This window comes from Convolutriloba macropyga, chromosome 5 (assembly GCF_964194025.1).
Source record: "Convolutriloba macropyga chromosome 5, txConMacr16.3, whole genome shotgun sequence".
In the NCBI taxonomy this organism is placed as follows: Eukaryota; Metazoa; Xenacoelomorpha; order Acoela; family Convolutidae; genus Convolutriloba; species Convolutriloba macropyga.
The window spans coordinates 75,272,529-75,295,843 of record NC_134472.1 but is presented as its reverse complement, the minus strand read 5'-3'; the positions used below and the strand labels follow the sequence as shown (position 1 = coordinate 75,295,843).

Below are 23,315 nucleotides of genomic sequence, written 5' to 3'. Positions count from 1 at the left end.
ATTCGGTCTGTTTTAGTTCATATCAAATTTGTCAAGTAAGCCATCTGGCAACCTACAGCACGAACTAGGCGTCCGCATTTCATTAAGAGCTGTTGTAGACGTTGCACTAATTAATTTTTGGATTCATCTGTGTTTTCAGTTTGGTTATATTTTTATGTTTCTCTTTGTTCATGTTCCGTCTTTTTCTCGCATGATATCTTATCTCTTCATCATTCTAGCACCTTTTAAATAGCAAAAGACTCTTAATATTAATACTATTTATGCGTTACAGAGAATACAAATAGCCTCCACGTTGTGCATTATTTCAGTTCTGCGAAAAAGAAAAATTCCAACACAATGACATCGTCACTTTATTGCAGCAAGATAAGAAAAACATTTCACGCGACAAAAATTAAATTACCTTGTTCAACCGCAGTGACGTAGAAAAAATAAGCTTGCACAACTAAGGCGCAGGTATGTTTGCGGTGAGATATCAATCAAGCATTCATACAAACTGTCAATCCGTAAGCTAATCTTGTTTTTCTTTCTAAGATTCTTTTGTCTTGACTACGCAATTACTACCGGTTTTGTCATCAATACCAATTAGCCCGATCTAGAGAACTGTTTTTAATGGTATACAATGACCTAATCCAATAAATCAAACATTTCTATATGATCTAATGTGAAGAAGAAAAGGCAACTTCAATAAGTTCATGCAAAGATTAGCGAAGCGCAATTGACCACTTTGTCTAAAAATTATTTAACCATGAGTTGCAGCAAAACGTAAATGGCGAAAAGAAATCCATGTGACAAATTTGATTGCATTAATTAGATCAGAATCAGAGTGAAAACCAGGAGGCGTTGGCACAATGTTCTGACCCCTCTTATTCACAAAGTTACGCAATCAAAAAAATTTAATCAAAGTTTTAATATTAAAACTGAAAGAATATTCAAACTCGCTCTCTTAAAACTCCATTAGATCTTATAGAATTCAACCTCAAGATATTGTGTCAAAAAACTCATTCAATTTTCAGGAAAATTCAATGCTTGGATTTTTTTTTGAAAAAACATCCAGATCTTTTTCGATCTAGAAAGAAACCTTTAGTTTCATTTATGAAAATATCTATTCAAAAGAACAACATAAGATTTAAAAACGCCAATCAATAAAATTTACTGTTTTTTAAACTGCATTATCTGACTATTCTAGAATTCTAAATTAAAAAGTATAGGTTGATTGCTCAATGGGCCCATTAAGAACATCTGGCAAATTGCCCAAAAATAGCCGCCATTGACTCGCTCGACGCACATCGAGATTGAAAAAGAAAAAAGTCGAGATGGCAATTGACAGAATTTTTAAGTGTCAAAAAGCGTTCAAATTAGGTGTGGTTTCAGTTAGATTCAAAAACTATACTTAATACACATTCTTAACTGAAAGCTATTCAACTTAGTAATAATGTCAGCTAGCAGTAGCTTTAATTATATTTGATAACCTAATGCAATATGACTTAATGACCGGGCTTTATCGGTTTATCCCGTTTCTTTTGATTTTGCTCTTTAGACATTGACCGTATTGACTACACTGCGTAATACAATGAGTGAAGGAACTTAAAATCTAGTCAGCTGAAAGAGTCATTGATGTAACTCACAATATAAACCTGAAAACCGTAGCTTATGTAAAACGAAAAACGTGAGCAAAAAGTAAAACCAGTTAAACAAAAAAGAGCTCCTAAATAATAGCGTTAAGATGACGCCGGCTAATTATGACATTGAAACAATTTTAATGGTATCGTTCCCATAGCCAAAATATAGCATCGAAATTGTACGCGAAATATGGAATGGAAAATGACGGTGAAAAAGGAATGCTGAATCGATATTAAAAACCCATTGCGTTGTCCAAAAACCCTTAATTGACAGAAATTTCACAATCTTCATAATCAACAAATTTGCATTCTGTCGTGTTGTTGTCTGTCCAGAAACATGGAAAAGATATCTTCTTAAAACCGCAGGTTCCATCAATATAAATATTCTTAAAAAATAAACTAACAAATCAAAAACATTCATAATCTTTCATGTAATAAAAGATTTAAACTTCAAAATGAGCTGAACACTTGAAAAATAGCAGATTCAAAAAAAACTTGTCAGGCTAAAATCATCGTTTGACTATGAAAGAGGTAGAAGAACCAGCTTTATGAGTAAAAAACATCTTTGATCAAAAGTAGCAAATTCCCATAAAAAAATTTGAATTATAATTGGTTTTTTAGAAATTGACTTTTTGGAACCGCAACAATTTTTAAAGGAAATTAATTTTTTATTTAAGAATTCCCGTCACACCGAAACGTTTGATGAGTCAGAAAAATTTAACAAATAGAAAAAATTTCAACTAAAACTTAAGTATGCATAGTTTTCTACAGACAGTACAGCATCAGTACAGAACAGTGTTAGAATCGGCAGTACAGTTTTCTAAATCTTTTTCCAAAAAAAGGAACTGCACTCAATTACCTTGCATAGTGAGCAAACCCAAAAAAGACAGAACACAAGTTGGTGCAAAAAGCCTGTTTCTACATTTTCAAAAATTGGTATTCACTGGCATGGATAGCTTTTAGATATGGCAGTTGTACTTCTGGTGAAAGAACTAAGGCTACTCAACACAGCGCATCTAAACAACAACTTGTTTTAGAGCAGCATTGTTTATAAAATCGAGGCTCATTTTTACAGTACATCAGGTGTTTCAACATACGTCAGGTGGTTTTAATGAATTTGACGAGATTCAAAAGAATGTCTCTGAGTTTTATTTTTATTTTGGAGATGCAACTTAATTTACAACTTTCGAAGAAGTTTTTGTATTGAAAGAAATTTTCAAGAACACTTTGCTTCCCTTCAATTTTAATGAGATATGCTTATTATAATATTTTCTTAGCGTTCAAAATCGTTGTATAACTTCAAAGCTTTCCGTTAAAATTTTCTTAATTTTGGTTAAGCAAATTCCAATTTTTCAGGATTGGAGAGAAAAACTTCTACATTAAGCTTAAGTACAGCAAAACGTTATACAGACTCAAAATAAACATTTTCTTTTTTATCGGATCGCAGCCAATAACGTACATAAATTGTGGTTTGACGTTCTTTTTTTCCTTCATTCAATTGCTATTAAATGTACAAAGTATGGAAAGAAAGAAGAACAGAACTTGGTGAACGATTTTGTTTACGTCCTAATTGGAAATTAATTTGTTGTGCCACGCTTAAACGATAGCTGAGAAATGATAAAGAACTTCATTTACTGTCTTGAAAGACTTTTCACTAAATTCAACAAAATTGATCAAAATTTTGCTAGATTAATTAATCAATAGTCATATGTACAGTCCACTTTAATTGAAGCAGCTGATAAGAGTCACGAAACGGCGTCAATGAGAAGAAGAGTTGAAAAATTCAAATTGAAATAGAATTCGAATGACAGCTCCACAAAAAAACATCAGAACTCAGTTTCAGAAAACAGGCAGAAAATAGCCGTCGTTGACCCCACAGAACCACGCTGAGATTGAAGAAAAACGTCAGCAGCAGCAGTCAAAACGTGAAAGTCGTGAGTTTTAAGTCACAGAACAGTCAGAGAAAATTTTGAACGTTTGATTGTGACCTCAAATCGAACTACATACACAAAAACAATCAAAACATTAGAACTGTTAGGATTTTCTCCCCATTTTTTAGGTTCTTTTTCCAATAAAAACGCCAACCACCCTCCAATAAAAAAACTCAAACAGCATGCCTTTATACAGCAAAAATTGTCAGACACCAGAACGAGTAAAAGTTCAACAAAAAATTTGGCAGAAATCGATTTTTGCTGATGTCTTTAAAAGTATGCATAATCAAAATAAAAGAAAAACGCAACCAGAACGTATAATCTTTAACCAATATCACTCTATCCAGAGTTATAAAGCATATATCAATTTTATATATAAAAAAAAAACATTTCAGGGACCCCGTAACAACCAATGCAAGCAACAAACAGAAGTGACAAAAATTTTTTGAAAACAAAAGCCATGGCAAATTAAACCTCCAATAATCGACTGATTCAATTGTACAGAGAATACTAAAGCTCATTATCAGCTAAAATGGGGGCAGTCGTTAACGAGAAGCGGCAGATAAACAAAAACCAAACAGGCAAAAAACCTCAAATTTGTCCAAAAGTAACAGCTAGGTATTACAAACACAACGAAAAATTCCAATAAAACTAAATCGGGAGCCAATGCGACACTTCAACGAAAATGGCGTACAGAACAACAAACAACCGAACGCCCAAAAATCACTCAATTTCGAAAACGAGTGTTTTTGAATTCGTTGAAACAGTTGTAGTTAGATATGAATCACAACGATTCAAAATATTATAACATGACTCACTACGGAGCCAGTGTGTCCATTAATTTGAGATACTACGTGGTGAAAAATGAAAACTATAAAGAGTTCAAATTGAAAAACACCAGAAAAACAAGTAGTGTCAACGTCGCTAAAACTTAGAGATGAAAAGAGCCCTTCAAATTAACTCAAATTTGCCATAGTAGAGAGTCAAAGAAAGCTTTCAATAATGAGACTAAGCAACAGAATAACTTTGAAACTGGCAAAAAAATCACTAATTGAAAGAACACAATTCTTGCAGCAAATCAAGAGAAAAATAGAAGTCAAATTGCCGCACCTGAACAACGATTCGTTCTCAAAAACCAAAGATTTATTCAACTAATTTTGCACTTTAGAAGCAGTTTGAAACACACTCACGCCTTAAAAATTCTCGCTTTTTGCTCCTACTACAACTTCAGTATGACTAAAGTCACTAACCCAATCTGACTTCTTATTGACAAGTCGAAAAAAGTGAACAATTCATTAGCAATAAAGACCAAATTTAACATAACCGACTAACGTCGGGCGAATTGCTCTCAAACGTCCGGCAAGCAGTTGGATTTGCCAGAAGCTAGACACGGTTTAGTGAGGCTAGCTTTAGCTTAATTGAAGCGGCGTAAGTGAGCGCAGCGGGGGGGTGTAAATGGGGTGGCGACAGTTGTGGGAGTCAATCTCTAAGAACCGCCCTTCGCACCAGAATTAAAACTCTCTAAAACAGATTCTTTGATCACACACTTGAAGACTAGTGAGCTGAAAGGCTCTAAGAGCACTTAAAGCCCGCTGGGCGCTACCTGTTTATCCCGTTTTTGAGGACGAATAGTCAAATGCGTCAGACGAAAAATTGGTCAAGCGAAACATCGCATAAGAAGATCGACAGGACTAATACAATTGCTACAAACATAGTTAGAGGCAATTAAACACCAATACATTTCGAATTCATTGAAATGTAAAAAAGGAGAGCACCTAAAAATAGCACTTGAAAGGCGGGTTCAGGATTTTACAAATCAAGATTTTCTGACCATTTTGTTTAAAGATATAAATCGTTGTAGTATAGTGCTCAAAACTAGCCCAACGTTTAAGATGATCGCCAAAAATAACCGGTCTACAGTTTCAAAATGTGCGACCCAAAAGACATTGGAAAATCATAAGACAGAGAACATTCTTAGAGCCTAAACAGAATTTAAAAAACCAAAATTTACATTTCAGGCAATTAGCTTTCCCGTCACATCTGTTCAACAAAATTGAACAAATACTACTCTTGTTGCAGACATTTTTAAAAATGACGTCACACTATGACAAAATGAAGATTTTACCAGGAATCAGAAAAAAAGTTAAAAACTCGATATCAAAAAATATTTTATTAGATTACATAGACCTTAAACATTTCGAAAACATATAAGTAAGAAAATCAAAGTAATTTGAACAAGTCATAGAGATGCATAATGTTAAATCAAATCAACGCCAAACAACAACAAACTGAAATAAAATCTAAGGAAAAACCGGGTAGACCTTTAAAGGAAAAAAGAAACAAATTCTTGTCGAATTTCAAAACCACAACAGCAAAAATTTCAAAAACGCCTTAAATTATTTGAATTATCTTTAACACGTACTTAAGATACCTGATGATGTACAAAATGCTATATTCTAGTAAGTAAAACCAAAATGCAAAGGAAAACTTAGAACAATTGGACAAAAAACCGACAAAATTGGATTGAAACAAAAACACCTCAGGTCAAAAATGGAGCAATTCAATGCATGGCATCAAAATGACGCTGTCATATAAACTGATTACGAAATAGTCTGCTGAATGATCCAACAATAGAGAAATAATTGAAAAACGCCAAACACTAAAATTAAATACAAAAATTGAACAATGGGGTGATTTTGCACTTGCAACTTTATATTGGGCTGATAAAATTATCGTAATATCGGTTTCAGGGTGCTATATATATGCAACATGAATCAAAATTTATTTATACAAAAAAACTAACGAAAAGCAAAAACTTAAGGCAAAGCAACGAAAAACTTAATAACTGTTAGCTATATACGCTATTCTCTCAAAAACACTTTTCGAAGTCCAGAAGTCATTCACTCACCGCAGCGTATGATCAAGAAACTTCTCTCGCTAAGCAATTATTAACTCACACGGCCATTTTTATTCACTTTCGCTTTTAGGTCAAAACGTCACCTGAACAAATACTAGTTCTGGTAAAAAAAAATCTCAAAACCAATACTCTTCGAGTCCTAAAAACCAAAAGAAGGCCAGTGTAACAGCCCCAGCTATCGCTTTGCGGCTATTTAAGATGTTCAACTCAGCTCTGCTTGAAGATATAGCGGTTAACAGTAACGTATTAAGTTACCCTTGTGTGTTACTCTTTTGTACTTGAATTAGTCTGCGTTTCTATAAATTACCTTTTGGTCTTCTACGGCCTCTTTGCTCAGGCCAAAGTCGGTGAGTTTGATGTGTCCTTCTGTATCCAGTAGAATGTTCTCTGGCTTCAGATCTCTATAGATGATTCCCACAGAGTGCAGGTGGTCCAGGGCCAGTGCCAACTCGGCCAGGTAAAACTTCACGTCTTGTTCAGTGAACATCACCTGCAAAACAAAACTATAGCTAAAATGGAGATCTTGTCATATATAACTGTAGCTCTAGCAAGACTGATCAGCATCAAGCGTTTGCATAGCCATGTCCAACCCATGAGATCCAAATTGATATATCAGAATTCAGATAAGCAAAACTTATCATTTAATAAAAATGCAAAATAATAAAAAATAATTTGTTTCTGCGTAATTGCAGCGGCGCAACATTAGGCTTTTAGTCTGCATTAACAGTAGCCTGTTCACATCTGTCCTTTTCCTACTGTTCCCACATCTCGGATGTTCATTTAGTAAGCATGTATGCTCGTATTCGTGACTATGGTGACACTTTTTTTGCCTCTGAAACTTTCACGTGGTATCATCATTGCAGCCAAGATTGGTTGGTCGGGATATGGTCAACTTGAAGCTATGGTTAAGCAAGAACTCATAACAGACAGCTTTACGCAGGCAGAGGATCGAACTATCGATCATTGGTGTGTCATTCACACACCTTACCTCTCGGCTATCACTCCAAAGAACTACAGGCGTTGGAGCATAACGTTTCAACCGTGCTATTACTTTCATTTCTTTTTAAAAAATTGATTATACGGTTTTTCTAAAGAAAGGCGATGTGACAATGAAGAAATGTCCAAAAATGAACGTCTCGTTCAATTATCAGATAAACCTAATGCAAACAGTCTGAAATATGCGGTATCAAAAAAAATACTGACTCCTCCAAATTTACAATTTCCATCAAATTTTATCAGTTATCGCTATTTTTCTTGGTCAGATTATATAAAGCTAATATACGCTTGGATACGGTGATAATCATATAAAATCCGCATTAAAATGTTTCTCTGATTTCAAAATTTTAAAGCAATTTTAAAAATGAGCAATAATCAAAAAATCATAAATGCAAAACTAAATTCGATACCCACTAACCGTAATTTTGGACATAAAACAAAAGACAGACAGCATTAGAAAACAAACACCTAATGACGAAAGTAGATGCAGCCTCCCTTCTTCAAAAACAGGTCCCATCGAAGCATCATCAATTTCGCGCCGCCTAAGCGTTCTTGACCCGGGGAATGCAGATGATGGAACTCCTCAGGAGAGGAAAGCCGATTTATGTTCTCAGATATGATATCATATATCAGCGTAGCTGTCTTCTTTTCGCGCAGAGAGCTTTGATGCCAGTTGTTTCAGCGCTTTTGAAGCTGATGGGCCAGCTCCACCAGTGCATACGAAGACAAGCGGACAAAATGTTGCTTTCTCAACCTCAGTTATTCTTTGTTCATACTTGTTCTTTTTGACAGATTCAGGATACTTGTAGGCTTCGCTACTGCTTTCAGGGCAACTTTTTGCCGGCGGGTTGAAAATTTTAACATCAAAATAGTTTTTGTTGGAACCTCGATTCCCAAAGTCCGTTGTCCTTGATATCTAATCTTCCATCATCATCAGTTGTCGTTGATTTAAGAGCAAAGGTTTCCCCATGCAGCGGTTGAAGATGAGGTTCGATCTCGACATCATGACAGACATCACTTAACAAATTTGCAATGGAATCGCGGAACTCATTATGTCTCATGTGAGTGTATCCTCCTTTCGGACAGTGGAGGGCATGTGCAACAGTGAAGTTTTCATTGCATGCGCACAGTGATGGCATCTTCACTGGGTCCCAGCCATAGAGAAGGGCAAAGCCATCACGAAGCTTGTTTTTTGTTAGGTCAAAATGATATCGCTTCAATGGCATAGCGTTTAACCAGCTTGATGCTCCCTTTTCGCAAGCTACGTCAAGTGAGCGAATCTTTCTTATTCAATTCCCTCTTAATTTTTGTCTTTTTTGAGTTGATAGCAAGCTCTTTCTCGTTGATAGCACGCTTTTATTTCTAAGAAGGTCAATTTATGCTGAACCGAGGAGTGAACGATTTATAAACATTTTGCTTTGCGGTGAAACATTAGCATGAGCGGCCAGCTTTTTCAAAAGCGATTTCTGCTGTTTTAGTGATCTTTCTACAATATTCTTTTCTGCATTATCAGAACCTGTTACACTACCAAGACCTCTACGACCGTCAACTATTTTCACTTCTTCGTTAACAAAAATCAGCTGTGCTTTCAAAAAAGATGATCTTTAGTAATGATGTGGCATTTGGTATGATAACCGAAAGCAGGACCATTTTTTCAATGAGTCAAAAAACTTTTTCAAGTTAGCAAGAAAGAGGAAAGCGTTGCCATCGTCCTCATACCACTTCTGAAGAGTGACGAAATAGTCAACAAGTTCAATTATGGGATAATGGCAATTCTATACATCGACATCGCAAGGGTGTCGCCGTGTGTTGTACCTTTCTGAAAGAGTATTGTTTGATTGTTGATGATAAAATTTGATGGTTCACGATATGAATTACATGGAATAATAGAGAGAAGGGCACAATTTCTCGATGTTACGTACGGCAAGATCACGGTTGAGACTATTAAAAGCGTTTTTGCCTCAATCAGCAAGATCGCCTCCAAATCTCTGTCTTTAAAAGCAGCTCTCAACGAACGGATTGCATGTTCAATTTCTCTTTTTTGACCCATACATAGCTGCTGATCACCGCCTAATATCTTAAGGTCGGTTTCAACACATTTGCAAATAGTATTCCAAAATTAAATACAGTATTTTTTGACTTGAGCCTGGATACAATGTCAAATGTATTAACACATTTGACATTGTATTATAAAATTAAACAGTATTTTTTGACTTTTTGACCCTGAAAATTGGTTACAAGTCCCATAAGCTATATTCTCGCTAATCTCGGGTGGACGACAATTGAAACAAAATGCTAGTTGGCTGCATTCATCCAGACGAGTATGGTGACACTTTACTTTCAGAAAGCTGTGAAAGATTTTGACAAATTTTGGTTGCTTATCCAGTCCCTATGACATAAAAATTAGTCTTTCTGAGCAAAAACTGGTAAAATTCTGACGACGTACAAATCCATCAAGCAGCCAATAGGAGCTTCGATCCACATCGTTTCGCAACACTTAAAAACTTCGAAAAGCATAAGCCCCAAATTCTCTTCCGAAAGAAAATAAAATCTTTTCACAGACACGTTGTTTTTCAAGAGTTCATTTTTTCGCTACGCAAAAACTTTGGTCGGGTCAAAAAAGAATCTATGAAAAACCGGGCCTATTAAATTCGCAAATCTATTTAAATATAGAACATTAGAAATCTAGACGACAAAGGGCCTGAAAAAAGCCACCGTTGTCCCCACTGACCGGTGTTGGGATTGAAACAGTAGAAGAAAATTGCCTACAGTGTCAATAAGTGCGCTAATTTCTTCTCTAATTTCATAAGATTAGTTAATTATGATGATCAAGCTTTTACACTTGAGAACAATAACCTTAACACTAATTTTAGTTAGAAGTATACTCAAAGAAACTTGAATAACTTAACGCACTAAAACCCAAACAAAAGGTCTTAGTGCCTGGGCCTTGATGGTTTGTCCGTCTCTGTTGATTTCGCGTTTTGACCGTGAACCGAATCGAAGTAGATTTTTTTACGTAGGCCCGAGTTATCTACTCACAAAACAAAATTAACATTCTAATTTATGACACTTATCATAATGAAACAATAGAAGTAAAATTGACACGAGAAAAGCCAAATCTGATGAAAAAACTGATACAATATCTGAAAACTGTCTTCACTAAGTTGCGACTCGGAAACAATTATTTGCAAAAAAGCAATAAAAAGTTTCCATTCAAAAATAGACAATCAACAGCTGGAAAAAACAATAGAAACGGTACATACAGAAAACAGGAAAGGGGAAGGAAGAGAAAATTTATAAGCACAACAAAGTGCGAACTCAGTACTTCAGACAAATTGTTCTCAGAAAACCTTTTGAAAATTGTTCTGCCCGATCAGTGATTCATCAAATTCCTTCCAGAGACGTACTAAACAACAATTAGAAAAAACAAAACCTAAAAATGTGTATCGTCAATTTCAGTAAAAATTGTCCTGAATAACCTTGACAAGACACTTCTTGGTAGTAATAGTTGATGAACAACTTATGAATAAAAAGCGAACAAGAAGAACGATTGCAAACAGCTTAAGATTAGAATAGGCAAAAAACAAGAAAATAAAAAATGAAAATGGGTAAAAATAATTGATCAAAATTATTCCATTTTCTTTACTGAAGATACCTTAAAATTAATATCAGATTCCAAATGTAACATTAAAAGCTAGTAAAATGCAGAAAAACACTTTTGGCCAAGAAAGTTACACTTAAAACCATGAAAGTGCTTTTTTTAAAAGCCGCACGTCATCGCAAATATCGCTCACTTGGAGCAACAACTTTTTTTGATTTCACGCATAATGATGAATCAACAAAAAATAACTGCAGTTTCTCATTGATTCTGACTACTGTCCAGTAGATTGGCCAAAAAACTTTTTTTACATTTGACTGCCCCTAAAAATTGAAGTGATCGATTAAAAACACCAGGACAAGTCAGTCGTTATTAACTGAACAAAAAACTAGACCCAGGAATGACCTGGCTTTCAAAAATCATTTAAAAAAGCCGAGCCAAAGACTTGGAACAAAGCAAAAATCAATCAAAATGCCTCAAGTAAACAAAATCACAATCGAAAAAGAAAGATTTTTTGTTCAAACACCAATTTCAAACGAACTTAAAATTCGCGCCATCAATCTCTACCGGCAATTTAGATCACGCAAAAATTCAGCAGTCGAGCTTGCTGAAGAAATCAACCGAGCTTTTCCACCATCACTTTAATTTTAGCACACTTGTCTATTGCTCGATCAAAAAAAAATAGGTCATCATGGCTTGTTTTTGCAAAAGATAACAACAATAGAAATTACAGAAAATGAATGAAAATTTGAGCTCAGGGGCGCCGAAAAATTCAAATTGGTTGCAAGTTCGATTAGCTATTTTCTCGCTAATGATCTCGGTTATCTCGGGTGGACAACAACTGAAACAAAAGGCTAGCTGTCTGCATTCATCCAGACGATGACACTTTAGTCTCAAAAAGCTGGAACTATTTTGACAAATTTTTGGTTGCTTATCCAGTACCCTATGACATTAAAAAATTGGTCTTTCTAGCTCAGCAAATAAGCAAAATTTGGTAGAATTCTGACAACGTAACAAAACCATCATGCCGATAAGCGCTTCCACCCACATCGTTTCGTAGCAATTAAAAATATTGAAAAACATAAGCCCCAATATCTCTTCCAAAAGAAATTAAAATCTCTTCACTGACACTTTGTTTTCAAGAGTTTTTTTCTCTAAGCAAAAACTTTGGTCGGGTCAAAAAAGAATATGAAAAACCGGGTATAACAATTTCGCAGATCTACCCAAATATAGAACATCTGAAATCTAGCAAGCAAATGGCTTGGAAAACGCCGCCGTTGTCCCAACTGACCGGTGTTGGGATTGAAACAGTAAGAGAAAAAAAAATAAAATTACCTACAGTGTCAAGAAGTGCGCTAATTTCTGCTGAAGTTTCATTAGATTAGATAAATACCGTGAATTCACCTCCTACACTTGAGAAAAATCTTAACACTAATTTTATTTAGCAGTAAAATCTAGGAAACTTCAACGCAATAAGTCCCAAACATAATGTCTAGTGTCCCGGCCTTGTTGGTTTGTCCGTCTTTTTGAATCTTGAACAGACTCGCAACAGAATTTGACCTTAAAACGACTCGAAGTAGATTCTTTTACGTAGGCCCGAGCTATCTACTCACAAAACAAAATTGACAAATTAATTTATTACACTTATCATGAAACAATAGTAAAATTTACACCAGAAAAACGGAATCTGATAACAAAAACTTATATAATATCAAGTTGTGACTCGGAAATAACTATTTGCAAAAAAGCAATAAAAATAGACATTCGTTAATTTTCGTTCGATAATAGACAATCAACAGCTGGAAAAAACAACACAAACGGTACATACAGAAAACAGGCTTTTAGTAAAAACTGTCGCGAATAACCTTGAAGGTACACTTCTTGGTAGTATTACTTGATGAATATCTCTAGAATTAAAAGTGAACAAGAAAAAATAGTGCAAACAGCAATTAGAAAAAGATTGCAAACAGCAAGATTAGAAAACTATTGACACAAATATTGAAATTATTATAAAGCCAAATATGAAAAAATGCCACAAACAAACTTCAAAATACGAATTTTTTTGTTTTGAGAAATAAAATGTTGATAGAAATGTGTAAAATTTTTCTCGCGGAACGTTTGCCTTATAACACCAAAAACTGAAATAAACTAATATTTGAAAATTCCTAACAGCATAAGGTGTCTATTCAGTTCCCAATACCTAAAGAAACCCACGGCTGCCGCCCTAATTGCTCAAACGACCAGCGGGGTTCAGTTGAGGGCTTTACTTGAGCCAGAAAAGGGATAAAATGCTCCTGAGGGGCATAATTTTTACGGTGTTAGAGCTCAGTATAGACCAGTTTAAAGATTTAAATTCATAAACCCAATTTTGGCGAAGCTTTGATTTGATTTTTGGTAGTAAACCACCTCGAACTAAGTTAGCGGATTAAGTTCTGAATGAGACCAACATAAGTCACAAAAAAATTCAAGAATTCAAGCATGATAGAGGTCACTCGCAGTCAAAGCGTCAGATGGAAAATCGATCAGGCAAAAAATTGCATAAAAGAAGACCGCAGGACTAATATAATTGCAACAAAATTTGTTTGGGAGTAAATAATTAAATGGAACAATCGCACAATAATGCTAAAATAGCCTAAAACTAGAAAATAATCGAAAAAGCTCCAAATTTGCTCACAACTCTTTCCTTTGAACGAAAACTTTAAACGCAGTTAAAGCAACCCTAATACAATCACTATTGCTATTCATGCCTTTGAATCGGAAAACTATAGTTAAAATCAAAAACAACTGCTTGAAAAAGTGAGCTCCAACAGAAAAAATTTGCTCGGTCAGATAAGTTTCGTTCACATCTCAATTTCTCGTCTTCTCAAAATTAGCTGTATGAACGAAAAACTACTCGCTTTTCACAATTGATCAGCAGTAAATCACGCGGTTCAATTTTACTCCAGAGAGTCATTGATTTAAAAAAAAGACGACTTCTCAGATACTCGTAAAAATAGAAAACCATAATAATAGCATGCGAGAGGCGGTTATTAACAAAAAAATCATTGAAATGAGCAAATTGATTTTCAATCTTGCTAAAAAGTTGAGTTCTCGTGGCAGCGAATTAATTCAAAAACTCTTGCAATGCCTTTCATCCACAACTGAAAACTTGTTTGAAAGATGGGCAAAATGGGACTTAAACTTAGCTTGACAGCAACTCAATTGGGGAGAACTAGGGTGAAAGAACAGAAATTCAATCATTTTAATTTTTTAAATAGATTTACCAGCAAACTCAATTTACGCGACAATTTTGCCTGTAGCGCACTTATGTTTTCCTGGCGCAATAGGACTCAAGCGAAACTCGCATCGCTCTAGATTACGTCATAGTTACGTTACAAATCTCCTTCACGCGAGATCCTTAGAGTTTGCACAAACAGACAGCTAGACCAGCGTTTTCGATTAATGCAATTGTGTTCAACATTGAATCAATTTGTGGAAATTCTTTGGCAAAAATACACGGAAATGAATTCTTACAAAAAAAAACAAACTAAAAATAGCACCTCATCAATACTGATAAGACCTGCAACCAAAACAATAGACCCCTGATATAGGAATAAAAACAGAATGACATTCAGAAATCAACATTAATTCGAATCCTTGGAGTTCTGCTGAAGTTGAAAATTTTCTACAACGTTTCTCTAGTGAAAAGAACTTTCAACAGAATAGCAAAAATTTTGTCTAACGTTCACATCGCTGACAAAAATGTGTCTCTAAAGAGCGAAATAATGGAAGAATGAATCAAGGAAGCTGGTTCGAACATCATTTTCTGATGCATCTTTATTATAACTGCAACGAAAGAGTACAGAAGTAAACATATCCGACTAACTTCGAAGAATTAATCTCGAACGACCCGTGGGAGCTCTATTCACTTGCAGCCTGCTTCCATCGCAAGGGGAACTGAGGGGAGTATGAAGTTCAATAGGAAGATTCAAATGATGTAATTAGACGTTACTATATACCACTATTAAGATTTAAGCTGTTTGAAATTGTGAATGCGAGAGAAATTTAGATCACGCAAAACGACAAAGTCAAGTGCTTAGAAGTCAAAATTTTGCATAAAAATACACATACATTTACAATTAGTGCTTCAAAATTCGTTCGAGAGCAATTATACAGTTGTCCTTAAGCTTAATGATGAAACTGCCGTGAAATTGAGTCCATTCTGAACAACTAAAGTCGGGCGAATCGCTCTCAAACGACTGGTGAGCGGTTTGCTTTGTCAGTAGCTAGCAGCTCGGCTTAGAAAGGCTAGCTTTAGATTCATTGAGGGGGAGGGGCAAACTCTAAGAACCACACTTCATGTGAATTTGTGTCTCTTAAACTACTTCGGTGAATCGCATGTTTAGATACTTACCAACTAGTGAGCCGTAAGGCTCCAAGAGAGGTTAATGGCCTCCGGGCTTTCCTGTTTATCTCGTTTTTGAGAATGAAATATCAAAAAGGGTCAGTAAAAAACAGTCAAGCGATAAATCGCATAAAAAAGATCCAAGGACTAATATAATTGCTACAAACTTCGTTTAAAAGCAATTAAAAATAGCATGCTAGTTTATTGTTTGATCTAAATCGCAATTCCACGAATCGAAAAGAGCGCTCAAGCCGTTTTATGAAACAACGACTCCTAGAGTATGCAGTGTGAACACCAATACAATTCTGCTAACATTTAAAGTGGATTTTGTAATCAATTATTATAATTTTGATAAAAATGTAGCAACCACCAACCAAAAGATCTAACTAGAAATCAATAAATAGGGCCACAAAAGGAGGCAGCAACTGCAGAATGAAAATTAGATTAAAGCACCGATGGGGTGTTCAACTCAACTTTCACTTTCAATGAATTCCATTTCAATTTTGAGAGTTCCCGGAATTCGCTGATTTAAACAGCTATAGGTCGTTATATACAAATTTCTGGTTTAGAAAAGGGGATTCAGCAAACTGGCACCTGAAAAACTAACATTAGCGTGAAAAATGGGCCCAAAGAACCAACAAACATAGTAGATTAAAAAAAAGTGCAAATTTTTTATCTGATAGTTTGTGAACACAATGAATCAGCAGAAAATAAATTTTGATAAGATTACATCCACAAGACCAACTGTTCGGGTGAAAAAACATCTCGCTTTTAATTGAGATTGATAGAACAAAATTGAAGAGAAGTTTATGAGTCAAGTTAAGAGAAACGAACACAGCAAGGACCTGTAAGTATTAGCAAAAAAGCCTTTAAACGAAAGTAAAACTAAAAAAAGTCGGTTGACTAACTTGAGACCACCTCAAACTCGCAAAACAACAATCTCGCGTAATAGTCCCGGATAATAAATAATGCCAGGAAAGGAGACAGTCTCCAGATTTTAAAAAAATGATTATAACAAGTAGAGATAAAATAAAATAATTTAAATGAAAGAGCAAATGTATCATACAATTGTTTCTGTACATATAATTATATACGCTCCACTCCCCTAGTGTGAATACTGAAGTTCTTGTACTATTTGGACTAATTTTTGGACAAATGATTTAAACCATGATTTCCCCAACCAAGCACACCTTAAATTTATGATTATTCTCCATTTTTGGACTAGTACTCTCTGTTTTTTGAATTTATTATGCATTTTAAAAATTTCGTAAGGAAATCATGTGTTCATAAAAACCAGCATCAAAAACAGCAATTTTTGTAATATTTTCTAATCTACGTCGCTTAGAGTATATGACAGAAGACCACGGCACATCAAAATTTGTAAAATATCAGTAGAATTCATTTGGAATGAGGAACATGATCATCCCCATTTAAAAATGTTAAAAATGTTTTTGACAGAGATGACAAGTTCTTGACACTTTCTGGACAACTTCTTGACGAATATCATAAAAATTTTAAAAGCAAGCTCATGAATAAGTCAAGTTATGGTTGAAGTGTATATCCCTCTATGTGCAAGCCTTGAAAACCATCCAAAATATCTCAAAACGGCACAAAGCGCCGCTTTAAAACACGCCAGGAACGCTTTATGATCCATAAAAATAGCTCGCAATAAACAATTTCATCAATTTATTAAAGAAAATGGTAAACTTGAACTAAGAATGAGCTTCTTCCGATAGAAGCGAACAAAATCAACGCAAATTGAACCCAATGTGTAAACTTTAAAGCTCAATAACTGCTTGACAAAGTCGAAACTCGAAAAATCTTGCGGTGAAACATTCTACGCTCGGTCTTTCCTATAATACCCGATAATGTATCTTCAAGCTAACAAGTGGACAATTAATGAAAAGGGTAACAAATGCCAGATAGAATTTGGTAAAAGACCCCACCGCCTCTGCAAATTAACGGAAGCCCAGTCACTGAGAACAATGTAGTTGGATATCTTTGTATTCTTATAGATAAGATGTTAACTTTTAAGTAGCACAAAGACAATGTTCGTGGTGAGATAGCAAAACTAATTGGGTTAACTTGTAGGTTGAGACATTGTGTTGACCGTCCTCTTCTATTAAAACCTACGACTCTCACATTAAACCAATTATTCGATAAGTTTTTCTGATTAATGGCTGCGCAAAGAAAACAACGAAATATAATTAATTTTCTACAGAAGTTTCTACATACTATTACTCTCAAAAGGAGGCACTGTTGACAATTTGTATGTTGGCCTCAAATTTTGGATGTATTCCGACTTCAAATTTACAACCTTCTGAAAATTTTTCTGAGTAGTAAGAATAAATTGAACTTGCCTAGTTATGATTATTTCCTTGAGACATGTTCGAGAAAAGCAACGCTTGCAAAAATGCCGTGGTAACTCAATGGTTTTCCCAAAGCAAATTAGGAATTTAGTCAAAAAATACCAAATCAGTAACGTTGTTTTCGAAACAGTTTTCTAATTAACCGAACATTTAAGATTCTGAAGCACTTTCACTTGGGCCCTAAAGTGAAAGGTGTTTACACTTAAGGAGGGTCCCTTTGATAAGAGATTATAATGGTTTTTCACTTATATGATAGTAGCTTCAATCAAAGAAATAAATCTTTCTTTCCGATAAGGCTTTGCAGAAACAGTTATAAAATCACAGACGTAGTTTACATATATACAAAATTTTTTAGTTCCATCATATGCACGTTGGTTTTCGGAATTTATTTAAACAATGATGAGGTTCTCTGAGGGTGATGTCTCACATGCGCTTTATTGCTTGGTCGTCTTTGATCCAGATGTAAATAAACTGCTTTCAGATTATATTCATATTAAATGTTGTTCATCTCCATCAAAGAAATTTATAATTATTATTATTATACAATTTTCCTATGAAATTCAATCGGCCAAAATTGACTGAACGAAAAGCAGATTGATATATATCAACTCTCCGCTGAAGGTGGTCGGAACATTCAATGAAAGCGTGAAATAATTAACATGACGCAAACAAACCGAGCTCATGGACAGTGAAGTGACAAAAAACTGATACTTCGATAACAAATTAATGCTCGCAGGTACGAAATATTATAACGGACAAAATAATTATTTATTACAGTTATAATTTTCCAGAGAGCAGTTCTTTTTAACGTGATACTTCGATTAAACAGATTACGCTGTATCAATTTGAACTCACCTCTTTTGATAATCTGGTGAATAAATCTCCGCCTCTGAGGAAATCCAATATAAGATACAATTTTCCTTCTGTCTGAAAAGCGTAGTGAAGTGTAACAATAAAAGGATGACGAATCTCTGCTAAAATATTTCGCTCCATTTTCGTCCTGTGACGATCACGAATTTTTAATGTCGCCTTTTTTAAAACTTTCATTGCATAGAGTTGATCACCATCACCTCCGCCGTGATCCGTCCGTTTTTTAACTAAGAACACCTTTCCGAAAGAGCCTTGGCCCAAAACTTTCAACATGACAAAATGTGAAGGATCTGCTTTCTTGACTTCACCTCCTAGAACCTCAGATAGATTGATCTCAGTTTGCATAGCCTCTTCGGCAGATGCCTGAGATCCGTTGACGGCATCAGTTAAGATAACTCCATCGGAACTTCCGGGCATTGCTGATCCGGATGTCGAGGACTGATATGTTGCATCCATAGGAACATCGTCGAGGGTCTCTAGGGGTACCGAGTCGTTCTGCTGCCACAACTCTGTTCTCGCGAGCGGCATCTTGCAACTAACTTACACACAAGTTATCTTCACGAAGAACAAAACAGATCTGAAAACAAGTAGATGGGAGTAAAAAAATAAGGCACTCGACAATGTAAATAGTCGCAAATAAAAATGATCGGGTCTTTCCATTATAGCCCTCACTCCCCAGCGTAGCCTATACACCCCCTACATCATTGTAAACATACCATAATGGGGGCAATAATTTCACAGGGGGGGGGGGGGGGGGGTAAAATGGGAGAGAGACCCAAATTATCTACCACATCGCAGGTAACTCGAAATATTTCGAAAATATAAAACGAGAGATCAGTCAGAAAGCTGGATGCAAATACCGCTAAATCGTGCATTACTATTGGTTACTAAATCTGAATGGCTAAAGAGGTCTTCCAGGCTTGGTCCTATAAACTTGTGATAGTGCCTTACTTCCTCTAACCAGCAAAACAAGCTGTAACCAAAAGAATATGTGTAGAAGAGATCATCTTACAAACAATTACAATTCAATGAACGATCGAATATATGTAATCCTCTATATAAAAGCTGAAAACAGCAATTTGGGCAAAAACCCTTGATATTAACTCCAAATGCTGTTTTTTGTGATCATTATTAACGGTCTTTGACACTTTGATCGCTGCTACTCTTTGACACTTTGATCGTTGAACGTGTCTGCTCCTCCAGCTTATTTGTAATCGACCCCAAATTTAGCAACTCAAAATCATTCTTCTCATGGAGTACAGTTATGGCTAATTATCTCTTTCGTCCTAAGATTATTACCGGATTCAGTAAGAGTGACATAAATGCTGTCAAAGATTTCTTGATCAAAAAAACGTTTTGCGTAGACTTAATCTGTACCTATTATGTTGTTTTTACTTGTTCAAATTGTGTTGTTATGAAGAGCATATGCTAATACTTTTGGTTTCTCTTTGAGAATTAAGTCTCTCTCTCTCTAAATAAGAATAGCATCACTATCTATTAATTAGATATATTATTAAATTATGGAATTAATTTATCCAAGGACACTTGATTTTTTTTAACCTTTTCCGTTTGTGCCCCCCACCCCCGTTGAAGAGCACGTGTCATAACAAAAGTGAGAGCTTAAACCGATGTTTTTTGTTCAATACAGAGGAAACATCACTCAAAATTTTGCAAGAAGACTGAAAAAATTGTGTGATATTCAAATCATTTTCGCAAGAAAACTAAGAACATGCTTCCCCACCCTGAAATCATGCTTTATAAAGTTACATGTAATGGGTGCAGTTCCATCTATGTTGGCCAAGCCAGCCGAAATTCGGAGCATCAACAGAATTTCGGAGCATCAAACGAAGGATTCCCCTGTGGGACAACACCTCGTTGAATGTTGTACTACAGCGCATATTGAATGGGAGATCCGAGATGCATGTCGCGGGGTTGAAAAACTAATGACAATAGAAGCGATATATATCAAAAACATGTAGAGAAGTAATTGTCAATTAAAAATTAAATTGATTAAAAAACGAACGTTTTCGAACATTGCGTTCATCGTCAGCTTTAAAAAATGAATGAAATCTTTTACAAAGTATATAAACTTGTCTTTGAATCTAACTCTAAGAAATGAGTTGAAATAACATCGATTTTTTGAAACTATTTACAGTTAAAATCACATTTACAATATTTCATTTACACTTATTACACTAAAATCAATTGAATTTTGATTCCGGATTTTTTGAAAATCCTGGGTATAATGCTTTCTATTCCTGAAAAGGGATTTCTACTTTCATTCTTATCTATCTGTATTTTTACTTGTTGGGGTTGAAAAAATTTCGAATTAACATGTACCCGAATAATTGTTGAATTTCAAAAGTCACATTTTTTGCATTTGAACTAATACGTCAATGTCAATTCCCGGCCCCGGTACTCATCGCGCGTATTTGATTGCGGTTTCAGCTTTTTGATGTAGATCGCTTCTGTTGTCAATAGTTTTTCAACCCCGCGATATGTATCAAGAATCTCCCATTCAATATTATGCGGTGTACCACAACATTCAACAAGGTGTTGTCCCAATGGAGAATCCTTCCTTTGATGCTCTGAAACTCTAGTGGTATCATGTCGGCTGGTTTGGCCAACATATATAGAACTGCATCTATTACATGTAACTTTATATAGCGCATGGGATTCCAAATTCCTGTCAAAAGATTATCTCAGGGCGGGCAAGCAATTTCTTAGCTTTCTTGTTGTGAAAACGATTTAAATATCACACAATTTTTTCAGTCTATTTGCAAAGTTTTGAGTGATATTTCCTCTGTTTTGTACAAAAAACCTCGGTTTAGGCAACTTATTGTTGAGACTTTTAACTTTTTTGTGATGTTGTTTGTTTTGGTGGGGTTGCTCTGACGTTTTCCCTCGTGACTATTGTATCCAACGTCTTGTTAACAATACTGGAGGACCACTCAGTTGGATATTTATTTTCAGTCCAGATCTATTTTTTTTGAGAGCTACATCAAAGGATTGCCAGTCACTGGTCGCATTAAAAATCCTATGCACAGTCCTCTGCATCGCATTTTTCTCAAGTTGTAACGTTGCAAAGCTACGGAAAATTAAGATCGCGCCAGTTTGGATGGATTTATGATACCAATGACAGCTAACTTTCCTATCTTCGTTTACTTTTGATGTTTAGATCTAGAAATGCTTGGTCTCCACTATCGTTTGGTGTCTCAAGAGTGAAATATAAGTCCTTGTGAAGAGATTTTGCATACTCAAGGTAATCTAGAGGGTTCTTCTTGACGATGTACACTATGTCATCTACATACCTCTTGAATAATTTCAATTCCTGTGTGTTCTCTTTTGAAACTTTTTCCGCACAATAGGAACAAATCTAAACAATGTCCTGCATGGTCTTATACTCTGTGTCAGTGATATCTTGGCATTTTGCATGAAACCAGTTTTTGCATGATTTGCACTCGACCCCTTTCCCTCGGAAAGTAACGCGTTGGTTACAGTCAATGCATATCACCTCTGTGTCAGGAGTTTTGTTCTCCCTTCCCTCATTTGGTTTCTTTACAGATTTTTTTTAAAGATCCCATCCCCAAATTTGCCAAAATTACAGCCAGCGAATCACCCATTGCTAAACCATCCGATTGAGTGTACCTCATTTTTTTACACTTAAAGTGAATATTAGTTACGGCTAGTCTCAAAAGGCTCTTCATTGCTGACCTCGGAATCTCAGATATCTCGTCACTGGAGTACAATTCTTTAAGCGCAATTTCAATTGCCCCCTCAACCGGTACATTTGTGTATAAGCTTTTAACATCGAGAGATACAACTAGCTCAACTTCATTCAATTTGATGGCCTCTAGAGCTGCTCTGGCATCTTTCGAGCTAGTCTCAATATTTGCACCTGGTAACCTCTCGAAAAAGGGAGAGAGGAATATATTGAGGTTCTCGTAACTGCTACCGGGTATTGATAGATCAGGCCAAAGCGGAGTACAGCTTTTGTGTACTTTAGCAAGTCCATAAAGCCTGGTCGGTTGCGATCCAGTTGTCCTGAGCCTTTGATAAATCTTTTCACTTGTCTTTCCTTGTTTCATTAATTGATGCAAACTGCTATTTATTGGTTTCTCCGTTTTTATTATTAGGTCATCACTTTCTCCATTACGAGGCTCAAACTGACTGGAACTGAGGATTTCATTTAGTTTATCCGATTTTATTGTCTGTTTAATAACACAAAAACCGCAACATTTGTCAAATGGTACAGCAAGTAGTTTGTGATCTTTCAAAAAATGACTAGCTTTTTCAAAAACTTTATTCATTGGTGTCTCACGTACATGATTGGCGTACCATTTTGCGGACGATTCTGTTTCACATAACTTTTCGCCATCAGTGTTGTTCTCCCTTAACTCAACAACAAATTTGTCTACATCCGCAAGGAATTGCACTTCATTAAATTTGTCCCTGACTGGATGCTTTGAACCTAATGATAAGACGTGCAAGACAAATTTTGGCAGTTCAACACCATCCAGTGTAACAACATTATTATGGGATCCATTCCGCAAAGAACTGTCCTGTCTCTCAGACAGCTTGGCTAATACAGCCAGACATGAGCTTCTTGCAAGGGAAGAAAATTTGTTACT

General features: G+C 35.5%; 2 protein-coding genes across 2 annotated transcripts in view; both read right to left on the bottom strand.

The window, feature by feature from the left end:
* Positions 1 to 19,288, bottom strand: part of LOC142339655 (ribosomal protein S6 kinase 2 beta-like) — a 30,933-nt gene extending 11,645 nt beyond the window's left edge. The window contains exons 1-2 of the mRNA XM_075389848.1: positions 18,670 to 19,288; positions 6,775 to 6,957 (exon numbers count right to left, since the gene is read on the bottom strand). Coding sequence (XP_075245963.1) covers positions 6,775 to 6,957; positions 18,670 to 19,212 — 726 coding nt within the window. The 5' untranslated portion in view covers positions 19,213 to 19,288. The remainder of the gene's footprint in view (positions 1 to 6,774; positions 6,958 to 18,669) is intronic.
* Positions 19,289 to 21,835: 2,547 nt separating this feature from the next.
* On the bottom strand, positions 21,836 to 22,772 carry LOC142340502 (uncharacterized). Its single transcript, XM_075391076.1, has 2 exons — positions 22,368 to 22,772; positions 21,836 to 22,060 (listed from the first exon to the last, which is right to left on the bottom strand). The coding sequence occupies exons 1-2, from the start codon at positions 22,770 to 22,772 to the stop codon at positions 21,836 to 21,838; spliced, it is 630 nt and encodes a 209-aa protein (XP_075247191.1).
* Positions 22,773 to 23,315: the final 543 nt, after the last annotated feature.